A 23874-nucleotide genomic window follows, 5' to 3' on the forward strand; every position below is an offset into this window, starting at 1 on the left:
AGCAGAGGGAAGCATAAAGTGCTCTAAAATTTCCTGGTAGATGACTACGCTGACTTTGGTCTTGATTAAACACAGTGGACCTACACCAGCAGATGACATGGCTTCCCAAACCATCACTGATTGTGGAAACATCACACTAGACCTCAAGCAGCTTGCATTGTGTGCCTCTCCATTCTTCCTCCAGACTCTGGGACCTTGATTTCCAAATGAAAATTGGAACTCTGGAACCTTGTGGGGTGTGTCAATCACTGCCTCCTGGACATCTGTTAAGTCAACAGTCTTCCCCATGATTACGGAGCCTACTGAAACAGACTAAGTGATCCTTTTAAACGCTTAGGAAGCCTTTGCAGGTGTTTTTTGTTAATTATTTTAATTTGCTGAAATAATGACTTTTGTGTTTTCATTGGCTGTAAGCCATAATCATCAACATTAACAGAAATAAACACTTGAAATAGATCACTCTGTTTATAAATGATACTATATAATATGTGAGTTTCACTTTTTGTATTGAAGAACTGAAATAAATTAACTTTTTGATGATATTCTAATTTTGTGAGAAGCATCTGTAGATATCACGCTATCTATCTCATCACATGGCCGCATACATATTTTGACCTAACTTCCGATATACAATAAGCGATCGGGATGAAGCCATTAATCTAATTTTCTGCTCTGTACTACTTACTGACAACCTGAATTTGGAAACATTTTGTATTAGAAATTATAAATGATTATATTTTAATTTATTATAGCCATAATCTATATTACCAAACAGCTTTTCTAGAGATTTCTTAGGATTTTTAGGTTAGAACATTTTCGCAGGACACTAACGCTGCTGGATTTTCATCCGCACAGAAATGTTTAGGAGTGAAGACAAGTTTTGACTGAACGTGTGCTGAAATTAGATCACAGGCAAAAAATCTAAAAAGAAGCATCAGAGGCAAGTAACGCTGTGCAGACTGCTCTGTCCTATACATTTGTGACAGCCGGAGAGATGAAATGAGGTAGAGACTGTTTACATGAGAACAGGAGTACAATGATGTTTAGACGGTGGAGGGAAAAAGGTACAGTAAACAGACGCAACTACCATGGAGAACAAAGAGCGAAAACTGCATCTGGGGCTACTAAAAATATGTGACATCATCGTCACTCAAGAGAGTCTGACATTTTATAGAAAATTTCACACTTTCTACAGAGTTTTAATTTAAAGGAATTGTCTCATCATTTTAAAAGGCTAAAATAGGATAACTGCTTGTAAAAATAAGCGGCTCTGCAATTTACTTGTTATCAAAAATCCTCTCAGTTTTCAATAATAGGGGGATTTTTTATTTTAATTTATTGCCTCAGCGAGCGAGCGGAGCTGCTGGCCTCAGCGAGCGAGCGGAGCTGCTGGCCTCAGCGAGCGAGCGGAGCTGCTGGCCTCAGCGAGCGGGCGAGCGAGCGGAGCTGCTGGCCGCAGCGGGCGGGCGAGAGAGCGGAGCTGCTGGCCGCAGCGGGCGGGCGAGAGAGCGGAGCTGCTGGCTGCAGCGGGCGGGCGAGAGAGCGGAGCTGCTGGCCATATTTTGTTATTTTTGCTGCTTTCTAGTTTTTGCCTAACACATACATGTTTAGTTTTATATCAGAACACGTAGAGGGCTTCACTATATAGCTTAACAACCTATTAAAAGAGAAGCTTTAAGGGGGTGCGAATAGTGAACCACCCCTTTTTTAAAGCCTTTGAAACAATTTAAGATTATTGGCCTCTTTTATAGGATAAGCCACCAATATTAGATCAGTTTTGATCTGATGCCTCTTGACTTTCCATCAGTTGGTTTTGCTTTCTTGTGCCATATCTATACCACCTGCTCCACATATATTGCAGTGCCGCGAAAAGGACAGCACTGCAGTATCTTGAATGGCCGTTAAAGAAAATACAGATTAAGCAAGTGCTATACAGCCTGCAGTCAATGGAAACATTCTAGAGGTTGCGGTGCTCCCTTGAATGCTGCAGCCTCTTCAAACAAGTGATTGACAATAGTGGGACCCCCAGCTATCTATTATTTATAGCCTATCCTAGAGATAAGCGCTTGAGAACATCTTTAAAGTGCACCTTTCACCAAATTTTTCATGTTGAACTGAACATACTATGTAATAGTGGCTGCAGAGCAGAATATAACTATATTTTTTTCCTCTTCTCCGTCGTGGAGATATTGGCAATTAAAGTATTTGGCACTTAGTGAGTGGTGATCACTGTTTTCATTGTGGGCGTGTACTATTCTCCATGTATGACATTGCCCAATCACAAGCAGACAGCAACACACAGGAGAAGAAGAAAAGAAGTTGTGACTTCCTGTGCCACCAGTGCAGGTCCTGTTGCCACTCAGCTCTTCCAGGCTTCTTAATATAAATGTTCCTAGTTGTGCAGTTCTCACGCTATTACAGCATTGCTATATGTTGGCTATGACATTGGTCATGTTGGATGTTGCCCACCCCTGTACCAATTTTTCTGGGAGATGGATGTGTAGTTGTTTGTCCCCCCCCCCCCCCCATGTATATACATTACGCTTTGGATTCTTTGTGCGTACACTTATCGTCTCTTTTCTAGCTTTTGCTCTGCACAGAATCTTCCATTTCATCCCAGTAAAGTGCTGACTGTCACTTAATGCAGATCAGTCGATAAGCAGAATTTTAATAATTAACGTTAGATTTTTCTGTATTCTTGAAATGTATTTTGGAAACTTGACATAATGTCAGTGTGAAACAAGGGGAAGACACTTCAAAGATTTCTCTTGTACAGCGAGTACTCTGGAAAGTTTACTTTTTGGAAGACATTCTTTAAATATTTATAGCGGACATCAAGCATTTCCTGCAGAATGAACTCGATGTATTCATGAAAGCCACTGGATGAGCCAATAAATTCTGAGACCATTGATATTTGAAGAGGAAGTCGACGCTTTCAGATTCATATTCCACCTCGCCAGATTATAGATTTTCCATGGTCTCTCAGTAAATAAAACACCTAATAACATCAGAGAAGCTTAGTCCTGTCCACGGTCCCGTAAGCATGGTTCCTCTTGACTTCTTGGTGTGAAAAAGTATTCTTTTTCTAACCTAAAGGAGCACTGTAGATGTAAGAGGTACTCAAGGCATAACGCAGTATGATAATATTTCTCTCCATGGTGCCTTTGTGCACAGTGTGAGGAACAGATTCAATCTATCAGGGGTTTTTTTAACCATATATAAAGGTTAGCATTTCCGTACATTACCAATATGTGATTGCCTCCTATTAGTGTTCCTCTGTACTACACTGTGTATAGTAGGTCATGGCTGACCCAAGTCCCTATATGATTCATCCATGAGTATTTCCCTAGAATTGGAGTTGGCATGAACTCTGAAACCTGAAATTAGGAGGGTGCTATTTCTCCGTTATGGAGACAAACAGCCTAATTGTCCAATAAATTACAGTAATCCCTCACATTACAATGACTTCAGGTTAAACTTTTTTTTCCATTTCTAAAGGTTGCCTTGGAACAAATAGTGACTTGAATATAATATACATTGTATTGAAAATGGTATTCTCAAGTTTGGAAGTTCTCCTTCCCTGGAGATCCAACCGCAGGGACCTCCAGTGATCACAAAATTCGTTCCACCCATTCTCGTGTGAGTGCCAAAGACCGTTGAGTGCAGCCCTCGGCTGTCTCCGGTGGTCCCATTAAGGATGGATAGAGCGGCTGTGTGAGTGATCGGCCACCACTCTTCAGAGCCCCGGTTCTCTGGATTGGAGGGGGTCACTGTGGTTGGACCTCCAGCGAGTAGGAACTTATCACCTATCTGATGGATAGGGGATAACTTTCAAATTTGAGAATACCTCTTTAATATTATTTTTAAGTTTCTACCAACTTCACTTAACACTGCCTCCTGACTGTGACTCCACAGTCCTTTAGAGATCCACTAGTCTGTGCTGTGCAGTCTACCAGTAGATCGCCATCTAGTATCCGATTACCTCCGCATTGGTATGGGACATGCTCAAAAGTGTACCTCTTGCCATTAATCGATCTGTTTTCAGCCGACACAAGGTAAATGTTTTGTACTAATCTTACTGTTTTTATGAAACAGGGATCACAGATGGGTCAAGGGCTCTGGCGAGTTGCAAGAAATCAGCAATTTCAGCAAGGATACATAGATCACAGCTTCTTGTCTGCAGAGCATGACAGCAATATGAACCATCGGAGACACACACAGGGGGGCATAGACCTCTACCATCTGCTAAAAGCTAGAAAAGCAAAGGATGAGCAAGGGTTTATTAATCTTGAAATGCTGCCACCTGAATTAAGCCTTACTATATTATCCTATCTCAATGCAACTGACCTGTGCCTGGCATCCTGTGTATGGCAAGACCTGGCGAATGACGAACTGCTTTGGCAAGGGTAAGTCATAGCGGCAGTAGCATGATTGATATCAGAAACTACACTACTTACTTTTAATAGGTTAAACAAGGAGGGTTGAAAAACAAATGCATAAACCCAGTCCACTGTTTGGCATAAATCAGGCACATTATACCCTATGGCAACATTCATTGTACATGTCAGAAACATATCCTGACACATGCACCGCTGGTGGGGAAATAAGGTGTAACTATAGGCTTTTGGATGACCTGAGTATCACAGATGATCCCGACTATGATGTGCTGACGAACGCTGATATAATGGTAAGTGCTTGTCATATTGCGAGAGTGTCCTGTGTACAATGAATGGGACTTCTCATTAGGAAAGTGTCCACAGAACCGAAATATGAACCTATTAGGGCTTGTTCACCCGCTGCGCTTGTGCCGCTGTTTTTCTGCTTTTTAATAGTACCGGCAAAGTGAATGAGCTTTCTGAAATCTCATGCACAGCCTGCTTTTTTTTTCCCTGCGGATTTGAACCATCAGCGCCTTTTTTCGTATCCGCAGAATGTCAATTCTATCAGTGTTTTTACAGCAATTTTAACCCATGCAAATGAATGAGAAAAACGCATATTGCAAAGTGCGTATTTTCCACAGAATTTTTTTTTTTTTTTGGGGCCAAAATTTTGGTTTATGGTGCAGAAAAATCTGTTGGAGATACTCAATGTGTGCACACAGCCTTAATTTCCTCCACATGGTGACTGGATACATCTGAATTGTTGACGCGCAATCAGATAAGCACGTGTAGCAATTTTTCTCAAGTACAAAATGCCTCCTTGTAATTGTGGAAGACTGCCAGATCTTAATGCAAAAATACTTGATACAGCAATTAATGTTTTCTCCAAAGTCCGCAGCCTCGGCCTTTTGTTTCATATTGATGACATGTTTAGTTTCTCCTTCCATTTCCTTGTATTTTATGATAAAATATGCTAGTTTAGTGGAAACGCTAATGACCCATAACTATGACCGGGCGCTGTGTAGACGGCATGATCTTCCAGAGATCCCTTCCATGTTGTTTACTCTCCAGCCCTTGTAGTTCAATGACCTTGGTTTATGCAGTGCTGTCTATGATTATTTTACTGCTGCATTAACCTTGGCTTGGAAACCCTGCCGCTCACAGAGATATATTCTTAAGTGAACTTCGCTCCAGCCTTACGAGTGATTGAATGTACTTAAGACGTCCTCACATTCCCATACTCGTGCATCAGTCAGGACAGACGAGAACAATCATTTCTGAACGTACATCTTTTTCATATGTGCCCAGTATTAATGAAACAGTAAGTACCGAGATGGAATATCAAGATTTCCAGTTATGCCGACTTTCCAGCCATTTAGTTGCTTTGGATATGATCATGGGGCTCCGTTGTTATCCTGCCATTGGTAACCATATTAAAGAAGAACCCTGCACTCCGTACGTGAGATGCTGTAGTGCTTCTTTAATTGAAATCCAAAATCGAAAAAAAAAAAATTTCCGTCTTCTATCAGACTTTTCTCAGATACAAGGATTTCTGGCATACGTGTGAATAGATGGTAGAAAAGTGGATTATGTAAAAGTGGCTAACTTGCTGGGGGTCGCACCAGCACTTCTGAGTGGCTGACAGTTTGGATCGGTGGTATCGTTGAGCAGCTGGCCCAAGCTGTGCACTCCCCCCATGCTTTAGGCAGAGGTTGCTTTGCCTCTGCAGCATCAGAGGAGCGCAGGAACAACTGAAGCTGGTGGGATCCCGTGAATCCGAGGAGCACAGGGAGACCTAAGCTGGTCGGATCCAGTGAATTGGAGGAGCGCAGGGACACCAGAAGCTGGTGGGATCCAGTGAATCTGAGGAGCACAGGGATACTGAATCTGGTCGGATCCAGTGAATCCGAGGAGCACAGGGACACTGAAGCTGGTCGGATCCAGTGAATCCGAGGAGCACAGGGACACTGAAGCTGGTCGGATCCAGTGAATCTGAGGAGCGCACGGACACCTGAAGCTGGTAGGATCAAATGAATCTGAGGAGCACAGGGATACTGAATCTGGTCAGATCCAGTGAATCCAAGGAGCTCAGGGACATTGAAGCTGATCAGATCCAGTGAGTCAGCCGGTTTTAAAGCAGTGATTACAAGCTGTAAAGCAAAGAGATTGTAAGTACTGAGCTCCTGGCCTATAGGAAACCGGCAACTACTGATGTACTGTAGTGGTGGTTGGTAACCTAGTCAGCAAGTGGTAAACAAAATTTTAAATTAAAAAACCTTCCATTCTTGAGGACAGAGGAGATTTTTAATAACAGGTAAATTGCAAAGTGGCTTACTTTTTACTAGCATTTTGCAGTTTTAAACATTTATAATATTGAGAAAACCCCTTTTAAATGTACCCCAAAATCGGTGTAATCTTTAGGTTCCTGTTATATATCCAGTGGCATTGATGACATGGGTACTTACTCCTTGTGCTCCGTACCCAGGTGATACCCCACATACATATTCTTTTAATTTGTATTTTATGTTGTATTTTACGGATTGCTCTTTGATTTCTGTTCATATAGGAGTTTATATCTAATAGACTGGAAGAAAAGTAAATCCCATATTAGACCAATTCAAAGTATAATTTAGTCTATATTACAAAGGCTAAGAACCCTACACATCCATGGGCAGTATCTTCAATGCCTTTTAAACGTGTTTTGTATTTCTTGTATTACTTTTGTGATAATTGCATGGCACTGATTTCATGGAAACTGAGTTCCCTAGATCCTCTAGAGAGTTTTGTGGTTCACAGCTATTTGGGAACAGAGGTGGGAGCGTAGGTAAGAACAGTGGGAAACTGTACTCTAAAAATACCCCCAATGTCTTAGATTTGTACGTCAAAGGTCAATTATGTTGAGCTAAAAAGCCCAAACGTTGAAGAGTTCGCTATTTTAGCCCGGTACTCCGATTACTTGAAGTGATTGATGTGAAACATGAATGATTGGATTCAGATGTGGCTTAAATACCACAATATATGGAGGATTTATTCACAAGAATTCAAGAAATGCCTCTGTGTGAAGGATGCTACATTATTCTATAGAATCTCAGACAGCCAATGACATAATCATGAAATCATCATTTGTAAGTTTTCGCCCAAAGAAAACCATGGCGTAACCAGATCCAAAATAGAAATAACAATCTTACTTTCCTATCATGTATATTTCATAAAAAAATACCCAAAAAGTGTATGGAGATTTAAAAAATAAATAACTGGGTATGAAATACAGTTTCAAGGAAAAGGAAGGGAACCTTAGAATAACTTATAGTTTTTAAAGATTACTAATTAAATGTGCTCACTTTAATATTTTGTTTTGTCAGTAACCAGGCTTTGTGTACCTTAAATGCAATTTGTCAGTAGGATCAAGGCTTCTAAGCGGCCTATATCAGCATGTAGGTCATGGGAAGCAGAATAAAATCATACCTTGTGATCTGAGATTCGATGTCTTATTCCAGAGAAATCCACTTTTTATATAAATGACCTCTTCCAAGCTATGGGGAGCATGTTGCCTGGAAGATAACCCTCCAGAGCTTTGTTTATATAAAAGGGGGAGTTACCAGTGTGAGACAAGTAACTAACACAGATCAGGAGAACTGAAATGCTGCTTCTTGCAAACACATTTTTTTCCTTCTCTCTGAGCTCTGCTGTATTTCAACAATATTACACCCTGTCTGCCTGTGAGCTGGAAGCTGAAGCTTAGAGGAGCCTGCAGATGTGTCAGGTATAATCACACACAGCTCTGCAGTGAGAGGAACCTGCAGATGTGTCAGGTATAATCACACACAGCTCTGCAGTGAGAGGAGCCTGCAGATGTGTCAGGTATAATCACACACAGCTCTGCAGTGAGAGGAGCCTGCAGATGTGTCAGGTATAATCACACACAGCTCTGCAGTGAGAGGAGCCTGCAGATGTGTCAGGTATAATCACACGCAGCTCTGCAGTGAGAGGAGCCTGCAGATGTGTCAGGTATAATCACACACAGCTCTGCAGTGAGAGGAGCCTGCAGAGGTGTCAGGTATTATCACACACAGCTCTGCAGTGAGAGGAGTCTGCATATGTGTCAGGTATAATCACACACAGCTCTGCAGTGAGAGGAGCCTGCAGATGTGTCAGGTATAATCACACACAGCTCTGCAGTGAGAGGAGTCTGCATATGTGTCAGGTATAATCACACACAGCTCTGCAGTGAGAGGAGTCTGCATATGTGTCAGGTATAATCACACACAGCTCTGCAGTGAGAGGAGCCTGCAGATGTGTCAGGTATAATCACACACAGCTCTGCAGTGAGAGGAGCCTGCAGATGTGTCAGGTATAATCACACACAGCTCTGCAGTGAGAGGAGCCTGCAGATGTGTCAGGTATAATCACACACAGCTCTGCAGTGAGAGGAACCTGCAGATGTGTCAGGTATAATCACACACAGCTCTGCAGTGAGAGGAGCCTGCAGATGTGTCAGGTATAATCACACACAGCTCTGCAGTGAGAGGAACCTGCAGATGTGTCAGGTATAATCACACACAGCTCTGCAGTGAGAGGAACCTGCAGATGTGTCAGGTATAATCACACACAGCTCTGCAGTGATATCAGGAGAGCAGAGAGCAGCCATTACACATCACACTGGTAACTCCCCCTTCATGTATAATAATCCCTGGAGGCAGAGTTATCTTCCAGGCGGCATCCTCCCTAGAGCCTGGAAGAGGTAATTTATATAAAGTGATAAAAGATGATTTATTCACAACAAAGCATCTGATATGAGACACAGGTATCACTCTCCTCAGCAGTCTTAACCTGTATGCCCATTTTAATAATTTACATAGGTCACATGTGGTGACATATTCCCTTTAAAGAAGCACTCCAGCTGCTTTTTACACATATGGGCTCACATTTATGAAACATGATGTGCCAATTCTTTAGCGTACTCACTTCAACTACGTCGCTGTTTATCATAAGTTACACCTTGATGATAAATTTGGTACAAATTACTCCAAGGCTGCTTTTTAAGTTTGGTTGTAAACTCCCAATGTCACTATAGGAAATTTGACTTATTAGCCTTCCGGTGACTACCTCTTGAAGCTCATCAAGAGAATGCCAAGAGTGTGCAAAGCCGTCATCAAAGCAAAAGGCGGCTACTTTGAAGAACCTAGAATATAAGACATATTTTCAGTTGTTTCACACTTTTTTGTTAAGTATATAATTCCACATGTGTTAATTCATAGTTTTGATGCCTTCAGTGTGAATGTACAATTTAAAAGTCCAGAAAATACAGAAAAATCTTTAAATGAGAAGGTGTGTCCAAACTTTTGGTCTGTACTGTGTATATATGTATATGTGTGTGTAATAAATATATATATATATATATATATATATATATATATAATATATATATACAGTCATATGAAAAAGTTTGGGCACCCCTATTAATCTTAAGCTTAATGTTTTATAAAAATTGGTGTTTTTGCAACAGCTATTTCAGTTTGATATATGTAATAACTGTTGGACACAGTAATGTTTCTGCCTTGAAATGAGGTTTATTGTACTAACAGAAAATGTGCAATCTGCATTCAAACAAAATTTGAAAGGTGCATAAGTATGGGCACCCTTATCATTTTCTTGTTTTAAATACTCCTACCTACTTTTTACTGACTTACTAAAGCACTTTTTTTGGTTTTGTAACCTCATGGAGCTTTGAACTTTATAGCCAGGTGTATGCAATCATGAGAAAAGCTACTTAAAGTGGCCACTTGCAAGTTGTTCTCCTGTTTGAATCTCCTCTGAAGAGTGGCATCATGTGCTCCTCAAAACAACTGTCAAATGATCTGAAAACAAAGATTATTCAACATAGTTGTTCAGGGGAAGCATACAAAAAGCTGTCTCAGAGATTTAACCTGTCAGTTTCCACTGTGAGGAACATAGTAAGGAAATGGAAGAACACAGGGACAGTTCTTGTTAAGGCCAGAAGTGTCAGGACAAGAAAAACATCAGAAAGGCAGAGAAGAAGAATGGTGAGATCAGTCAAGGACAATCCTCAGACCACCTCCAGAGAGCTACAGCATCAACTTGCTGCAGATAGTGTCACTGTGCATCGGTCAACTATACAAGGCACTTTGCACAAGGAGAAGCTGTATGGGAGAGTGATGCGAAAGAAGCCGTTTCTGCAAGCACGCCACAAACAGATTTGGCTGAGGTATGCAAAAGCACATTTGGAGAAGCCAATTTCTTTTTGGAAGAAGGTCCTGTGGACTGATGAAATCAAGATTGAGTTATTTGGTCATACAAAAAGGCGTTATGCATGGTGGCAAAAAAACACAGCATTCCAAGAAAAACACTTGCTACCCACAGTAAAATTTGGTGGAGGTTCCATCATGCTTTGGGGCTGTGTGGTCAATGCTGGCACTGGGAATCTTGTTAAAGTTGAGGGACGCATGGATTCCACTCAGTATCAGCAGATTCTTGACAATAGTGTTCAAGAATCAGTGATAAATATGAAGTTACAAAGTGGATGGATCTTTCAGCAAGACAATGATCCAAAACACTGCGCCAAATCTACTCAGGCATTCATGCAGAGGAACAACTACAATGTTCTGGAATGGCCATCCCAGTCCCCAGACCTGAATATCATTGAACATCTGTGGGATCATTTGAAGAGGGCTGTCCATGCTCGGCGACCATCAAACTTTACTGAACTGAAATTGTTTTGTAAAGAGGAATTGTCAAAAATACCTTCATCCAGGATCCAGGAACTCATTAAAAGCTACAGGAAGCGACTAGAGGCTGTTATTTTTGCAAAAGGAGGATCTACTAACTATTAATGTCACTTTTCTGGTGAGGTGCCCATACTTATGCACCTGTCAAATTTTGTTTGAATGCAGATTGCACATTTTCTGTTAGTACAATGAACCTCATTTCAAGGCAGAAACATTACTGTATCAAACAGTTATTACATATATCAAACTGAAATAGCTGTTGCAAAAACACCAATTTTTATAGAACATTAAGCTTAAGATTAATAGGGGTGCCCAAACTTTTTCATATGACTGTATATGTATATATATATGTGTGTATATATATATATATATATATATATATATATATATATATATATATATATATATATATATATATATATATATAATGTATATGTATGTGTGTGTGTGTAAATTTACTAAATATCACATTTTATTTATTTGTGCTTGGAGCCTCATAAAATCACTATAAAATGGTTTTTAGACAAATGCTTGTGATGCATCAGAAATCTGAACCTAAAATCAAAAGAAAAATGTTATTGCTTTTTATCCGATATTAAAGTCAATCTATTAATCCTATCATTAGGGTAAATCCAAGCAGTTGTTAATCCTCCTAGGCTCCCGGTGTCCTATATTCTAACATCTGTTTTGGAACCTTTCCCATTATTCTGTCAGACTGGAGCAGCCACCACAATCCCTATGCCCTGTGTTAGTTGTCCTGTTTGTTATTGGCAGTGTTACCTCTCCATTTCCTGGTGCTATATCTCAGTACCGTATTTCAGGATTTGGGACAGCTTTGATCTATTGGGAGTTTTGAATAATTGCCTGCAATTCTGGATCATTTCCACTTATTGTGAAATTGGATTCACAAGCCTTTACTTATTAATGTAATCTATGAGCCTTCCAGGAAGACTTTCATGAAATTGTGTCTAAGGACTGGCCGCAACTATCCTGACCTTTGTATATTGGAAATTGGTGTAATTTATTCACATTATTGAATATATTAAACTCTAGGTTTAACTTTAGGTGCCCAACAAATCTCCAAGATTTCTTTAGCCATCCACTTTGAAGAGGCTTTTACCCAGTTGTCTAGTTATTACTATTTGTCCCTTGTAAAGTCACTCAAATCCATAGGCTACATAGCTGGAATCAGTGTCTATGCCCCTACAAAATGCTCATTTCAGATTCCTTTAAAAGGAACCTGTCAGCATGTTTTTAAATTTGATTGTGTAGGCCCCTGTCCCCCAATAATAATAATAATTATACTGTGTGTGTGTGTGTGTGTGTGTGTATGTATGTGTGTATATGTATATATATATATATATATATATATATATATATATATATATATATATATATATATATATATAATATTATAATAGATATATGATATATTTATAATATGAGAGAGCTATTCATGTGTGTATACATGTATGTCTTATTGCTGTTGGTTTTGTAAAAAACGAATGACATGTTTTCTAATTTCTCAGGTTATGCAAGTCTACCTGGGGACATTGTTCCATTTACAATAAAAGACACCCGCCAGGATTTTCGTATCGAAATCTCTACATGCTCCTGGATGAAGGAAGTTTAACTTTTAATGCTAACCCACATGAGGTAAGGCAGGAATCGCGTCGCTGCAGACTTATTTCCTTAATAATAAATAAGAACTAACTTGCCGTGTAGACATTGTATATTCTCTTAGCCTAAATGTAGCAGTGACTTACGGTACATAGTTACTACGGTTGAAAAAAGTCACGTCATCAAATTCAACTGAGGGATGGGAACGGCAAATGGGATTAGTTTATATTTATAACCATATTCCATGAACCTATCTGCCATAAAGAGCAAATGTTTCCCTCCTGATCCTAAGGTTTTTATTTATTTTTATATCTTTTGATAGAAACTATCCCACATAGTCTCATGGTAAAGTAGCCTTGTTTCCTCTGGAGCTTGAACTTTTTTCTTCCATATGGAGGCAGTGCCCTCTTTTTGAGTTTATGTGGTTTTTGACCATACTTTTTGTTTGGGCCATTTACTAGTTAATAATGTCCTCGTTTTAGATAACTCTTTTCAAGACTAAATAAATGTAATTCTTTTAATCTCTCCTCATAACTTACATCCTCCATTCCTCTTAGAAAGGACCCAGAAGAGCCATAAAACTATCTCCAGGTCATCCTATACCAATATGATCTAGTACCCAGAAGTAAAGTACATATTCTATATGAGGTCGCTCTGTAAAGTGGTAATATTATGCCCCTGTGCCAAGAGCTCATACCTCTTTCTATACATGACATATATATTTAATGAAAATCTTGCAGACCTGTTGGAGATATTGCAGTCCCGTGACAATGGGTAATATGTCTTTGCTAAGACCAATTAGGACATATGGCCCTATACACGGGTTCCTCCTTGTGGTGGGAGCAGAACCACAAAGTATCAGCAGCTCCAGTAAAGCTACACACATTTAACCTCTCTAAATAGTACCAGATTTACATGCTTTGAAAACCTGTATTAGCGTGGCCACTCCTTTTATACAATTAGAAAGCAGGAGAAAAAGGAGCCAGAAATGCTCAATAAAATTACACTCTTGTTCTTTGATGAATTAAAAACAGATAATGAGGTTCAAAAATTTGAGGTAAAATGAGAGACTGGGGCGAACAATGAGGTAAAATGGGGGAAGGAGTGAATCCTAAGGTAAAATGGGGGAGGGGGTGGGCGAATCATGAGGTAAAATGGGGGGAAGGGAGCAAATCATGAAGTAAAATTACCTGTAAAGACAATTTCTTGACGGAAAAAAATGGTGCACTTAGTTTTTTTTTTTTTATCTATATCCTCTATAGCAGACCGTATTTTTCTGTCAGGTAATTGTCCCTTCAGGTAATTTTACCTCATGATTCACCCCCTTCCCTCCATTTTACCTCATGATCCGTCCTATTCCCTCCATTAGATTTTTGGAAATAGTATTTATATATACATAAAGAGAGCGATATATAGATAGAGGTGTGTGTACATATGCCATGCTTTAGAATCGGAGGTGTATATACCAATATACCATACGCTGACTGGGGGTTCCCCAATAACCAGCCTGTTAGTGGAAGCAGCCAATGGCGTAATTGTCCTGACGATTGGAGGCAGCAGAGTTGTGTTCCCCTGACAAACTGGTGACGGACAGCAGTGGGATCTGCAACCCCCTTGGCTGGTATGTGTGACAGAGCCTAAGCAGCTATTTTTGGTTGCCACCATTATTACATTTTCTAATCTTTTTGTGTGTGATTTTTATTTGATTATGATGGTTTCCTTTGTTCTCTTCTAGGGAATTGAATATTTTTTATCCAGGGGTATACTTGATGACTCACCAAAGGAAATTGCAAAGTTCATCTTTTATACCAGAACTCTCAACTGGAAGAAGTTAAGGATATATCTTGATGAAAGGTAAAGGGATCCCAATACTTATACTGCCACTTATACTGTTAAATGATAAATCAGTAATGTTCAGAGTTTTATCTGTGTTCATATATTTTTTGGGATTTTTCACATTTTTGTGTGCTCCCATATTAAAGGTGCTGTCTAGTCCTTTAAAATTGATGGCTCAGCCATTAATATTACATTGGTGGAGGTCTGACTGTTAGCACCCTCTCCGATCAGCTGCCTAGTGGATAGGACGACTCTGCTATATCTTGAAAGTCCACTATAAAATAGAGCACAGGCAAGAAGGAAGGGGCATGCAGCTGCCATAACCATTGAAGAGGCTGCGGTTCTCGGATGTGCTTCATGGCTTTTAGAAACAGCTGATCAGATGAGTGCCCATATCAGACCCCCACCAATCTAATATTGATCTATTGACGTCTTATCCAAATGAGAAGTCATGCATAATCTATTATAAACCCTAAAAGCAAATCTAAAGCCTTAAAAGATACTTTCCTTATATTTTGCCTTGTTTTATTCAATATATCATAGACCTTGAATTCATAATCCTCGTTATGGGGGTCATTCCATTTGGGGGCAGATTTGTATTTACAATACTTTATATAGATCAGTGTTCCTCAACTCCAGTCCTCACAGTCCCCAACACATCTGGTTTTCAGGATTCCCTTAATATTGCACAGGTGATGGAATTATTATCAAGGCATCAACAAATGCCACAGGTTCTCTCACATGTTCAATACTAATGAGATCCTGAAAACCTGATCTGTTGGGGGGTCCTGAGGACTGGAGTTGAGAAACACTGATCTAGATGAATATGACATCCTGCCTGAATGCCGTGTTTCTGCAGCTCATGCTTTACTTCTTCCGGCTGTGGAACGGTAGAGACTAGCACACTTCTTCGACATTGCTCCCTGACGCTCTCTGTTGATGTTGTATACTTCATATTGCCCATATAAAGTATATTAAGTCATATATTTTTTTTTTCTAGGAGAGATGTATTAGATGACCTCGTGACATTGCACAACTTCAGCAATCAATTTCTACCAAATGCACTGAGAGAGTTTTTCCGGCACATACATGCACCCGAAGAACGAGGGGAATACCTAGAAACACTCATCACTAAATTTTCACACCGATTTTGTGCTTGCAACCCTACACTAGCACGAGACCTTGGTCTCAGCCCTGGTAAGAGTGCACTTTGGACCTGTCAGGTTTTAATCAGTGAAGTTCCCAACAGACATTTATCTGAGGTGGTCTGACCAGAGACTCTCAGTGAGAAAGGGTCCTATTCGCAATATACGGCCTGCTCTTTCATGGTATAGAGGTCTGAAACTCGTCGATTCTCCAGATAATGGGATCCCAGTTGTCAAACCCCTTACTAATCAGTGATATATGATCAATAATGTCAATAGTTAAACTTGGCGGGGAAATCTCTGATGGTCAACTCAAGCCTAAATAAAGATTTGGCTGAAGTTGAGTTCCTGGCCACTCTTCTGTGAGATGAGTGACTTTAGTTTCTGTTCTGTCTCTTGTTTGGCAAGATTTTCCTTTGACAGAAAATTGGGATTTATGATATATTTCAGTTAGAAGTGTATAGCGGAGTTATATAATAAGAAATAATGTTTTTTATTATTATAGTATGTACATTTTGTTTTTTATGTCTGTGTTATTCTGTAGCTCAGGAATAGATTCTTGAAGCTAAAACATGTGGAGTAGTGAAGAGGTCTAATGTAAAAAATATTATCTGTAAAATTGCCAATAATATGGGTAAGCACATACCACAGATCATCTCCTGTCACCAGGCCAGGCATGGCAACCAGTTATTCATCTCCTGTAAGCATTGCTATCCCAATAGTGGGGATGTGAGTATCATAAGTCAAAGCTTTCTGATTGTATAAGCCATAATGTTCCTGGTACTGCCAGACTGATTATACTCCACAAATTACTGCCTTCAGTTTTAGTACAAGAATTCTTCGGGTTCGGTCTCTACCAGAACTACAATATTATTATAGTTTAGTTTTCAATTCAAGAGAATGATGACTGCTTTGCACACTCTTGGCAAAGCAAAAGGTGGCTACTTTGAAGAGCCTAGAATATAAGACATATTTTCAGTTGTTTCACAGTTTTTTGTTAAGTATATAATTCCACATGGGTTAATTCATAGTTTTGATGCCTTCAGTGTGAATGTACAATTTTCATAGTCATGAAAATACAGAAAAAAATTTAAATGAGAAGGTGTGTCCAAGCTTTAGGCGTGTACTGTGTATGTATGTATGTATGTATGTATGTGTGTGTGTGTGTATGTATGTATGTATGTATGTGTGTGTGTATATATAGAGAGAGAGAGAGAGAGAGAGAGAGAGAGAGAGAGAGATAGATATATAGAGAGATAGATATAGATATATAGAGAGATAGATATAGATATATAGAGAGATAGATATATAGATAGAGAGATAGATATAGATGTATAGATAGAGAGATAGATATAGATGTATAGATAGAGAGATAGATATAGATGTATAGATAGAGAGATAGATATAGATGTATAGATAGAGAGATAGATATAGATGTATAGATAGAGAGATAGATATAGATATATAGATAGATATAGATATATAGAGATAGATATAGATATACAGTACAGACCAAAAGTTTGGACACACCTTCTCATTTAAAGATTTTTCTGTATTTTCATAACTATGAAAATTGTACATTCACACTAAAGGCATCAAAACTATGAATTAACACATGTGGAATTATATACTTAACAAAAAACTGTGAAACAACTGAAAATATGTCTTATATTCTAGGTTCTTCAAAGTAGCCACCTTTTGCTTTGATGACTGTTTTGCACACTCTTGGCATTCTCTTGATGAGCTTCAAGAGGTAGTCACCGGAAATGGTTTTCACTTCACAGGTGTGCCCTGTCAGGTTTAATAAGTGGGATTTCTTGCCTTATAAATGGGGTTGGGACCATCAGTTGTGTTGTGCAGAAGTCTGGTGGATACACAGCTGATAGTCCTACTGAATAGACTGTTAGCTGCTTTTTTCTTGCCATAATACAAATTCTAAGTAAAGAAAAACGAGTGGCCATCATTACTTTAAGAAATTACGGTCAGTCAGTGCGAAAAATTGGGAAAACTTTGAAAGTGTCCCCAAGTGCAGTTGCAAAAACCATCAAGCTCTACAAAGAAACTGGCCCACACGAGGACCGCCCCAGGAAAGGAAGACCAAGAGTCACTTCTGTTTCTGAGGATAAGTTTATCCGAGTCACCAGCCTCAGAAATCGCAGGTTAACAGCAGCTCAGATTAGAGACCAGGTCAATGCCACACAGAGTTCTAGCAGCAGACACATCTCTACAACAACTGTTAAGAGGAGACTTTGTGCAGCAGGCCTTCATGGTAAAATAGCTGCTAGGAAACCACTGCTAAGGACAGGCAACAAGCAGAAGAGACTTGTTTGGGCTAAAGAACACAAGGAATGGACATTAGACCAGTGGAAATCTGTGCTTTGGTCTGATGAGTCCAAATTTGAGATCTTTGTTTCCAACCACCATGTCTTTGTGCGACACAGAAAAGGTGAACGGATGGACTCTACATGCCTGGTTCCCACCGTGAAGCATGGAGCAGGAGGTGTGATGGTGTGGGGGTGTTTTTCTGGTGACACTGTTGGGGATTTATTCAAAATTAAAGGCATACTAAACCAGCATGGCTACCACAGCTTTTTGCAGCGGCATGCTATTCCATCCGGTTTGCGTTTAGTTGGACCATCATTTATTTTTCAACAGGACAATGACCCCAAACACACCTACAGGCTGTGTAAGGGCTATTTGACCAAGAAGGAGAGTGATGGGGTGCAGACCTGAACCCAATCGAGATGGTTTGGGGTGAGCTGGACTGCAGAGTGAAGGCAAAAGGGCCAACAAGTGCTAAGCATCTCTGGGAACTCCTTCAAGATTGTTGGAAGACCATTTCCAGTGACTACCTCTTGAAGCTCATCAAGAGAATGCCAAGAGTGTGCAAAGCCGTCATCAAAGCAAAAGGCGGCTACTTTGAAGAACCTAGAATATAAGACATATTTTCAGTTGTTTCACACTTTTTTGTTAAGTATATAATTCCACATGGGTTAATTCATAGTTTTGATGCCTTCAGTGTGAATGTACAATTTTCATAGTCATGAAAATACAGAAAATCTTTAAATGAGAAGGTGTGTCCAAACTTTTGGTCTGTACTGTAGATGTGTAATCTATATTTGGGGTATGTGTATAATATATTTATTTTTATTATTATATATGTATCTTTTTTTTTTTCTTTTTTTCTTTTACTCCGGAGCTCAAAAACTGTGCTGTATACCTGAAATCGCTTAAAAAGTGACTAAATGGTGCCACAAAATAGTGCACTAGGATGCGGTCAATCGTAACCCTCTTGAATAGGAGAAAGGCCCCCAATAACCCTTCCCTGTCCTTCTGAACCAGAAGGCCACATCAAGTGTCAGGGACTAGTAGCCTCTCTTAGCCGAATGGGGGGGCCCAATCTCGCTACCAACATCAGCCTGGGCTCCCACCCAAGCAAAACTAGGAGCCATCTATTGTCGACTCCCCTCCCGAAAGAGGTGAGCCGGGGATCAAAGAGGTGAGATCATCAGGTTCTGCCCACCCCCCCCCCACCCCCCCAGAATGATCAGGGGAGAACCTGAAAAGTCCTTGTGAGGCACACAACCTTCAATCGGGAATTCAAAAATTTCCCATCCTAGCCAAAAGGTCCAGAAAAAGGGTTGTGTGCTCCACAAAATGATAGGGTGAAGTGCCATGCAAATGTGCCAAAACTCAAGTGGGTTTCCCTCACCCAGTGAGTTAGGGTACACCAGGGTCACCCACTCATGGGGCAGTTCACACCTCGGGCTCTCAAACTTAGCCAACTTAATGGCTTTGATCCTGGAGGGCCAGGGCTTCCACCGGATGACTATATAAGCCACCCTGCGTACTAATATCTATTTACCTCAGCCGGCGTATATACCCATATAATCCAGCTAGCATCTTCTGGGTATGGTGCAGCTCTATACACATGCATGCTGACTGTGATGTTTTGTTGCTTCAGGAAGCGCAAAGGGGTTAAATGGGTTGTCCACTACTGGGCAACAGCTGCTTAAACTGAATCTGTCAGTAGGATCAACCCCCTTAAGCCGTCTATATGTACATGTAGGTCATGGGAAGCTGAATAAAATGACACCTTGATATCTGCGATTCTTTGTTTTATTCCAGAGAAATCCACGTTTGTCTTATATGTAAATGAGTTATTTCAGGCTATTGGCTGGACTCTGATCTGTATGAGAATCTGACTTCATAGATTATTTTAAATAAAAGGGGCCATTTCCAATGTGATATGTAATGGTTACCAGTGTAATAGCTGCTCTCTGCTCTCCTGATCTCACTGCAGAGCTGTGTGTGATTATACCTGACACATCTGCAAGTTCCTCACTGCAGAGCTGTGTGATTATACCTGACATCTGCAGGTTCCTCTCACTGCAGAGCTGTGTGTGATTATACCTGACACATCTGCAGGCTCCTCTCACTGCAGAGCTGTGTATGATTATACTAGACACATCTGCAGGCTCCTCTCAATGCAGAGCTGTGTGTGATTATACCTGACACATCTGCAGGTTCCTCTCACTGCAGAACTGTGTGTGATTATACCTGACACATCTGCAGGCTCCTCTCACTGCAGAGCTGTGTGTGATTATACCTGACACCTCTGCAGGCTCCTCTCCCTGCAGAGCTGTGTGTGATTACACCTGACACACCTGCAGGCTCCTCTCCCTGCAGAGCTGTGTGTGATTATACCGGACACATCTGCAGGCTCCTCTCCCTGCAGAGCTGTGTGTGATTATACCTGACACATCTGCAGGTTCCTCTCACTGCAGAGCTGTGTGTGATTATACCTGACACATCTGCAGGTTCTTCTCATTGCAGAGCTGTGTGTGATTATACCTGACACATCTGCAGGCTCCTCTCACTGTAGAGCTGTGTGTGATTATACCTGACACATCTGCAGGTTCCTCTCTCTGCAGAGCGGTGTGTGATTATACCTGACACGTCTGCAGGCTCCTCTCACTGCAGAGCTGTGTGTGATTATACCTGACACATCTGCAGGCTCCTCTCTCTGCAGAGCTGTGTGTGATTATACCTGACACATATGCAGGCTCCTCTCTCTGCAGAGCTGTGGGTGATTATACCTGACACCTCTGCAGGCTCCTCTCTCTGCAGAGCTGTGTGTGATTATACCTGACACCTCTGCAGGCTCCTCTCAGCTTCCAGCTCACAGGCAAACAGGGTTGAAGTTTTGTTGTAATACAGCAGAGCTCAGAGAGCTAAGAAGGCAAAGTTCAGGTCTCCTGTTCTGTGTTAGTTACATGTCTCACACTGGTAACTCCTATTTCATGTATAATAATCTCTGGAGGCAGGTTCTCATGCAGATCAGTGTCCGGCCCATAGTCCTGAATAACTCATTTACATATGAGAAAACCGTGGATATCTCTGGAATAAGAAATTGGATCACAGATATCAAGGTATCATTTTATTCAGCTCCCCATGACCAACATGTCCATATAGATTGCATAGGAGGGTTGATCCTACTGACAGATTCCCTTTAAGAGGTAACTAAACTTTAATGGCGTTTTTCATTTTTGGTAGACGATTTAATTATTTGCAGATCAGTGGGGGTCCTTCTCGGGGTACAGTTAATCATGTTCCTTTTATTGCCTAAAGGCTAAAGGAATTACCGTGTAGTATTAGATGGATTTTATATATTTTCATTCCTAGTAATCTCATATGTTATCCATTGTATATGTGCACTATTATTATTAACCCTTGTTTTTCTTGTGTTCTGTTCTAGATGCGGTGTATGTACTGTGCTATTCTTTGATCTTGCTTTCCATCGATCTGGCCAGTCCCCATGTGAAGAACAAAATGTCAAAGAGAGAGTTTATCAGAAACACACGCCGTGCTGCTCAGAATATTAGTGAAGAATTTGTAGGCCACCTTTATGACAACATTTACCTTGTTGGCCATGTTGCTGTTTAAAAGTTTAAAGGAGTTGTCTGGGACTAAGATATTGAAGACCTGTTCTTAGAAAAGTTCATTAATATCAGCGCGGTGGCGGACTGCCACTACTACCATGCTGCTGGAAGTTCTAAGTGCAAAGAGCCAGAGCAACACAAATCTAGTTAATAGCGTAATCTGGTATTGCAGCTCCCATTGACATGGATGTGGTCTTAGCTGCAGTTCCTGAGTGTGACCACTATGCAGTTTATGGAGCTGTGGTTTTGGTGTCTGTGGCTCCAGGTGTGAACTCGGCAGTGGGGGTGATGGGTGTCGGATATTGATGAGATATGCTAAGGATAGGTCATCAGTATGTTTAGTCCCGGTCAACACCTTTAATCTCTAGGCTCTAAGACATTAGTCAACTACTACTACAGCTCTCCAAAGCATTGACTCAGTTGGCAAATACGGGGTTACGATAGTGCTGGTCATTCTAACCTCTGTCTACAATGTAATGATGCATTCTGTCATTTCTTAGCAATCTATATTGGATAGCGAACAATTCTTGGAGAATAAGTTTTTTTTATGACTAGATTTGCTTACCATGTCTTGCACTGACCCGTGCCATTAGACTGACCTAGCCATTTATGACTGTTAAACTGACATTATAATGTAGGCCTTCTTCAGGGTGTTGGAACTAAACACTAGACTTTGTTTTGGATCGCATTTACCAATGTATTTGTTTGTTTTTTAATATTTTGCAATTTGTACATATTAAACTAAAGAGATTTATAATCATAATATAAATATTAAATATGTAAAGTATTTTAACTAAAGCTTTTATGTTTGCTGATTTATTTTTGTCTAATGGAAGTCACATTAATTATGACAATTATGCAGTCAAAATGTTCAATATCATCAAGAGGGGGATTTCTTTTTTACCCAGGAAACATATTTTCCAATCGACATTGCTGATCATTCTAGGGACAGGTTCACATATCCGTATAAAAAATCATTCAAACTTTCATCCAGAAAAGTGGGCTGATTATTTCTTTTTTTCTTAATTTTTCCTGTCCGTATACATTCCATTTCATTTTTCCAGCAACAAGTATTAACCTTTCTCTAGTCGCGTTGGGTCCATTTTGTTTGTTTGTTTTCATCATATTTCCACAAATATTGAAGGTAGGTAACTGTCTGTTTCGGTAGTTTCCTAGCTCGGATATCACTCCCTCCTCAGTGCATTGTGAGACACGGCGTAGACTACATGTGGCACCTGGAGGTGTTTGCGACTAATGTGTTACAGAATTAATAATCCTGGGTAGATAGAGGTGGAAGAAAAGAAAAATGAGCGCTACCTGAGCGTAGTATGTTAAATTCCATTTTCTATCAATCCTTATCTAAATGTGTTCACCTGAGCAGGTTGTGCAGTACAGGCTCAACACTGATCTAGAACTTAGAGGTGATGGGGTTCTCAATCCGTAGTGTGCATTTCGTCCGAGGGCAGTGGTGGCGTGTTTGTCCTAGCCTGACAGGTGACTCCACGTGGACATGGTAAGAGGCGCTCCCTTTGGATGGTAGAGATCCTGATAGTGCAAGGGGATTGTTCATCTGACTACAGGTAACTTTGAGGCCCCTTAGTGACTTGTAGTCACACGAACAATCCCCTTGCACTATCGGGACCTCTGCCATCCAACGGGAGCGCCTCCGGGTAAAATACTCCTTTCTTTGTTACAGAATTGCAAAATTATTTTTTTTTTTTTGCGCACTCATAGACTTGAATTGGAGTGTCTCATCCGATTTACAAAAGAAACTTGGCATGATTTTTTTTTTTTTCACGTGCCATTTCAATCAGTGAAAAAAATGGCTCATCTGCACTGACGCATTGTACGGCATTAGTCTGTGTGTTGTCCTTTTTTTTTCTTTTTTTTTTTTTTACACTCTGCCTGAAAATATTGTCATGTGCCCTAATGTGCAACCTGTTGTAGCAGCAAGCCTCCTGCCCTGTAAGTGACAGAGGTTTACATGGAGGGGATCTAATGAAAATGTGGGTTTTAATTGTTTGCTGACAAATATTGCTCACTTTTGGTTTAGTTTCTTATTAACTTGCCCCCAATAACTTAAGGCTAGACTTTTGAACTTGAAATTGTGTTCTGCTTATATTGAGGGACAGTGCTGTAGTCAGCTCAATCTTTACAGTGACCGTGCCCCCCCTCCCCCCACAATCCCACCTTACCTACCCAGGCT

General features: G+C 40.4%; 1 protein-coding gene across 4 annotated transcripts in view; it reads left to right on the plus strand.

Moving 5' to 3' along the window:
• The window catches only part of FBXO8 (F-box protein 8), a 49269-nt gene extending 26834 nt beyond the window's left edge, over positions 1-22435 (plus strand). For 2 of the 4 annotated variants that reach the window (XM_073643901.1, XM_073643910.1), the window contains exons 4-8: positions 4096-4406; positions 12655-12781; positions 14481-14599; positions 15582-15778; positions 21485-22434. In XM_073643901.1, the coding sequence (XP_073500002.1) occupies positions 4105-4406; positions 12655-12781; positions 14481-14599; positions 15582-15778; positions 21485-21672 (933 nt within the window). In that variant the 5' untranslated portion in view covers positions 4096-4104 and the 3' untranslated portion in view covers positions 21673-22434. Of the gene's footprint in view, positions 1-4086; positions 4407-12654; positions 12782-14480; positions 14600-15581; positions 15779-21484 lie in introns of those variants that run through there. The other 2 variants (XM_073643893.1, XM_073643886.1) reach the window with 2 other exon arrangements.
• Positions 22436-23874: the final 1439 nt, after the last annotated feature.

Source organism: Phyllobates terribilis, unplaced genomic scaffold, assembly GCF_046119375.1.
Source record: "Phyllobates terribilis strain yellow unplaced genomic scaffold, ASM4611937v1 Scaffold_1__5_contigs__length_1240528914, whole genome shotgun sequence".
Taxonomy (NCBI): Eukaryota; Metazoa; Chordata; class Amphibia; order Anura; family Dendrobatidae; genus Phyllobates; species Phyllobates terribilis.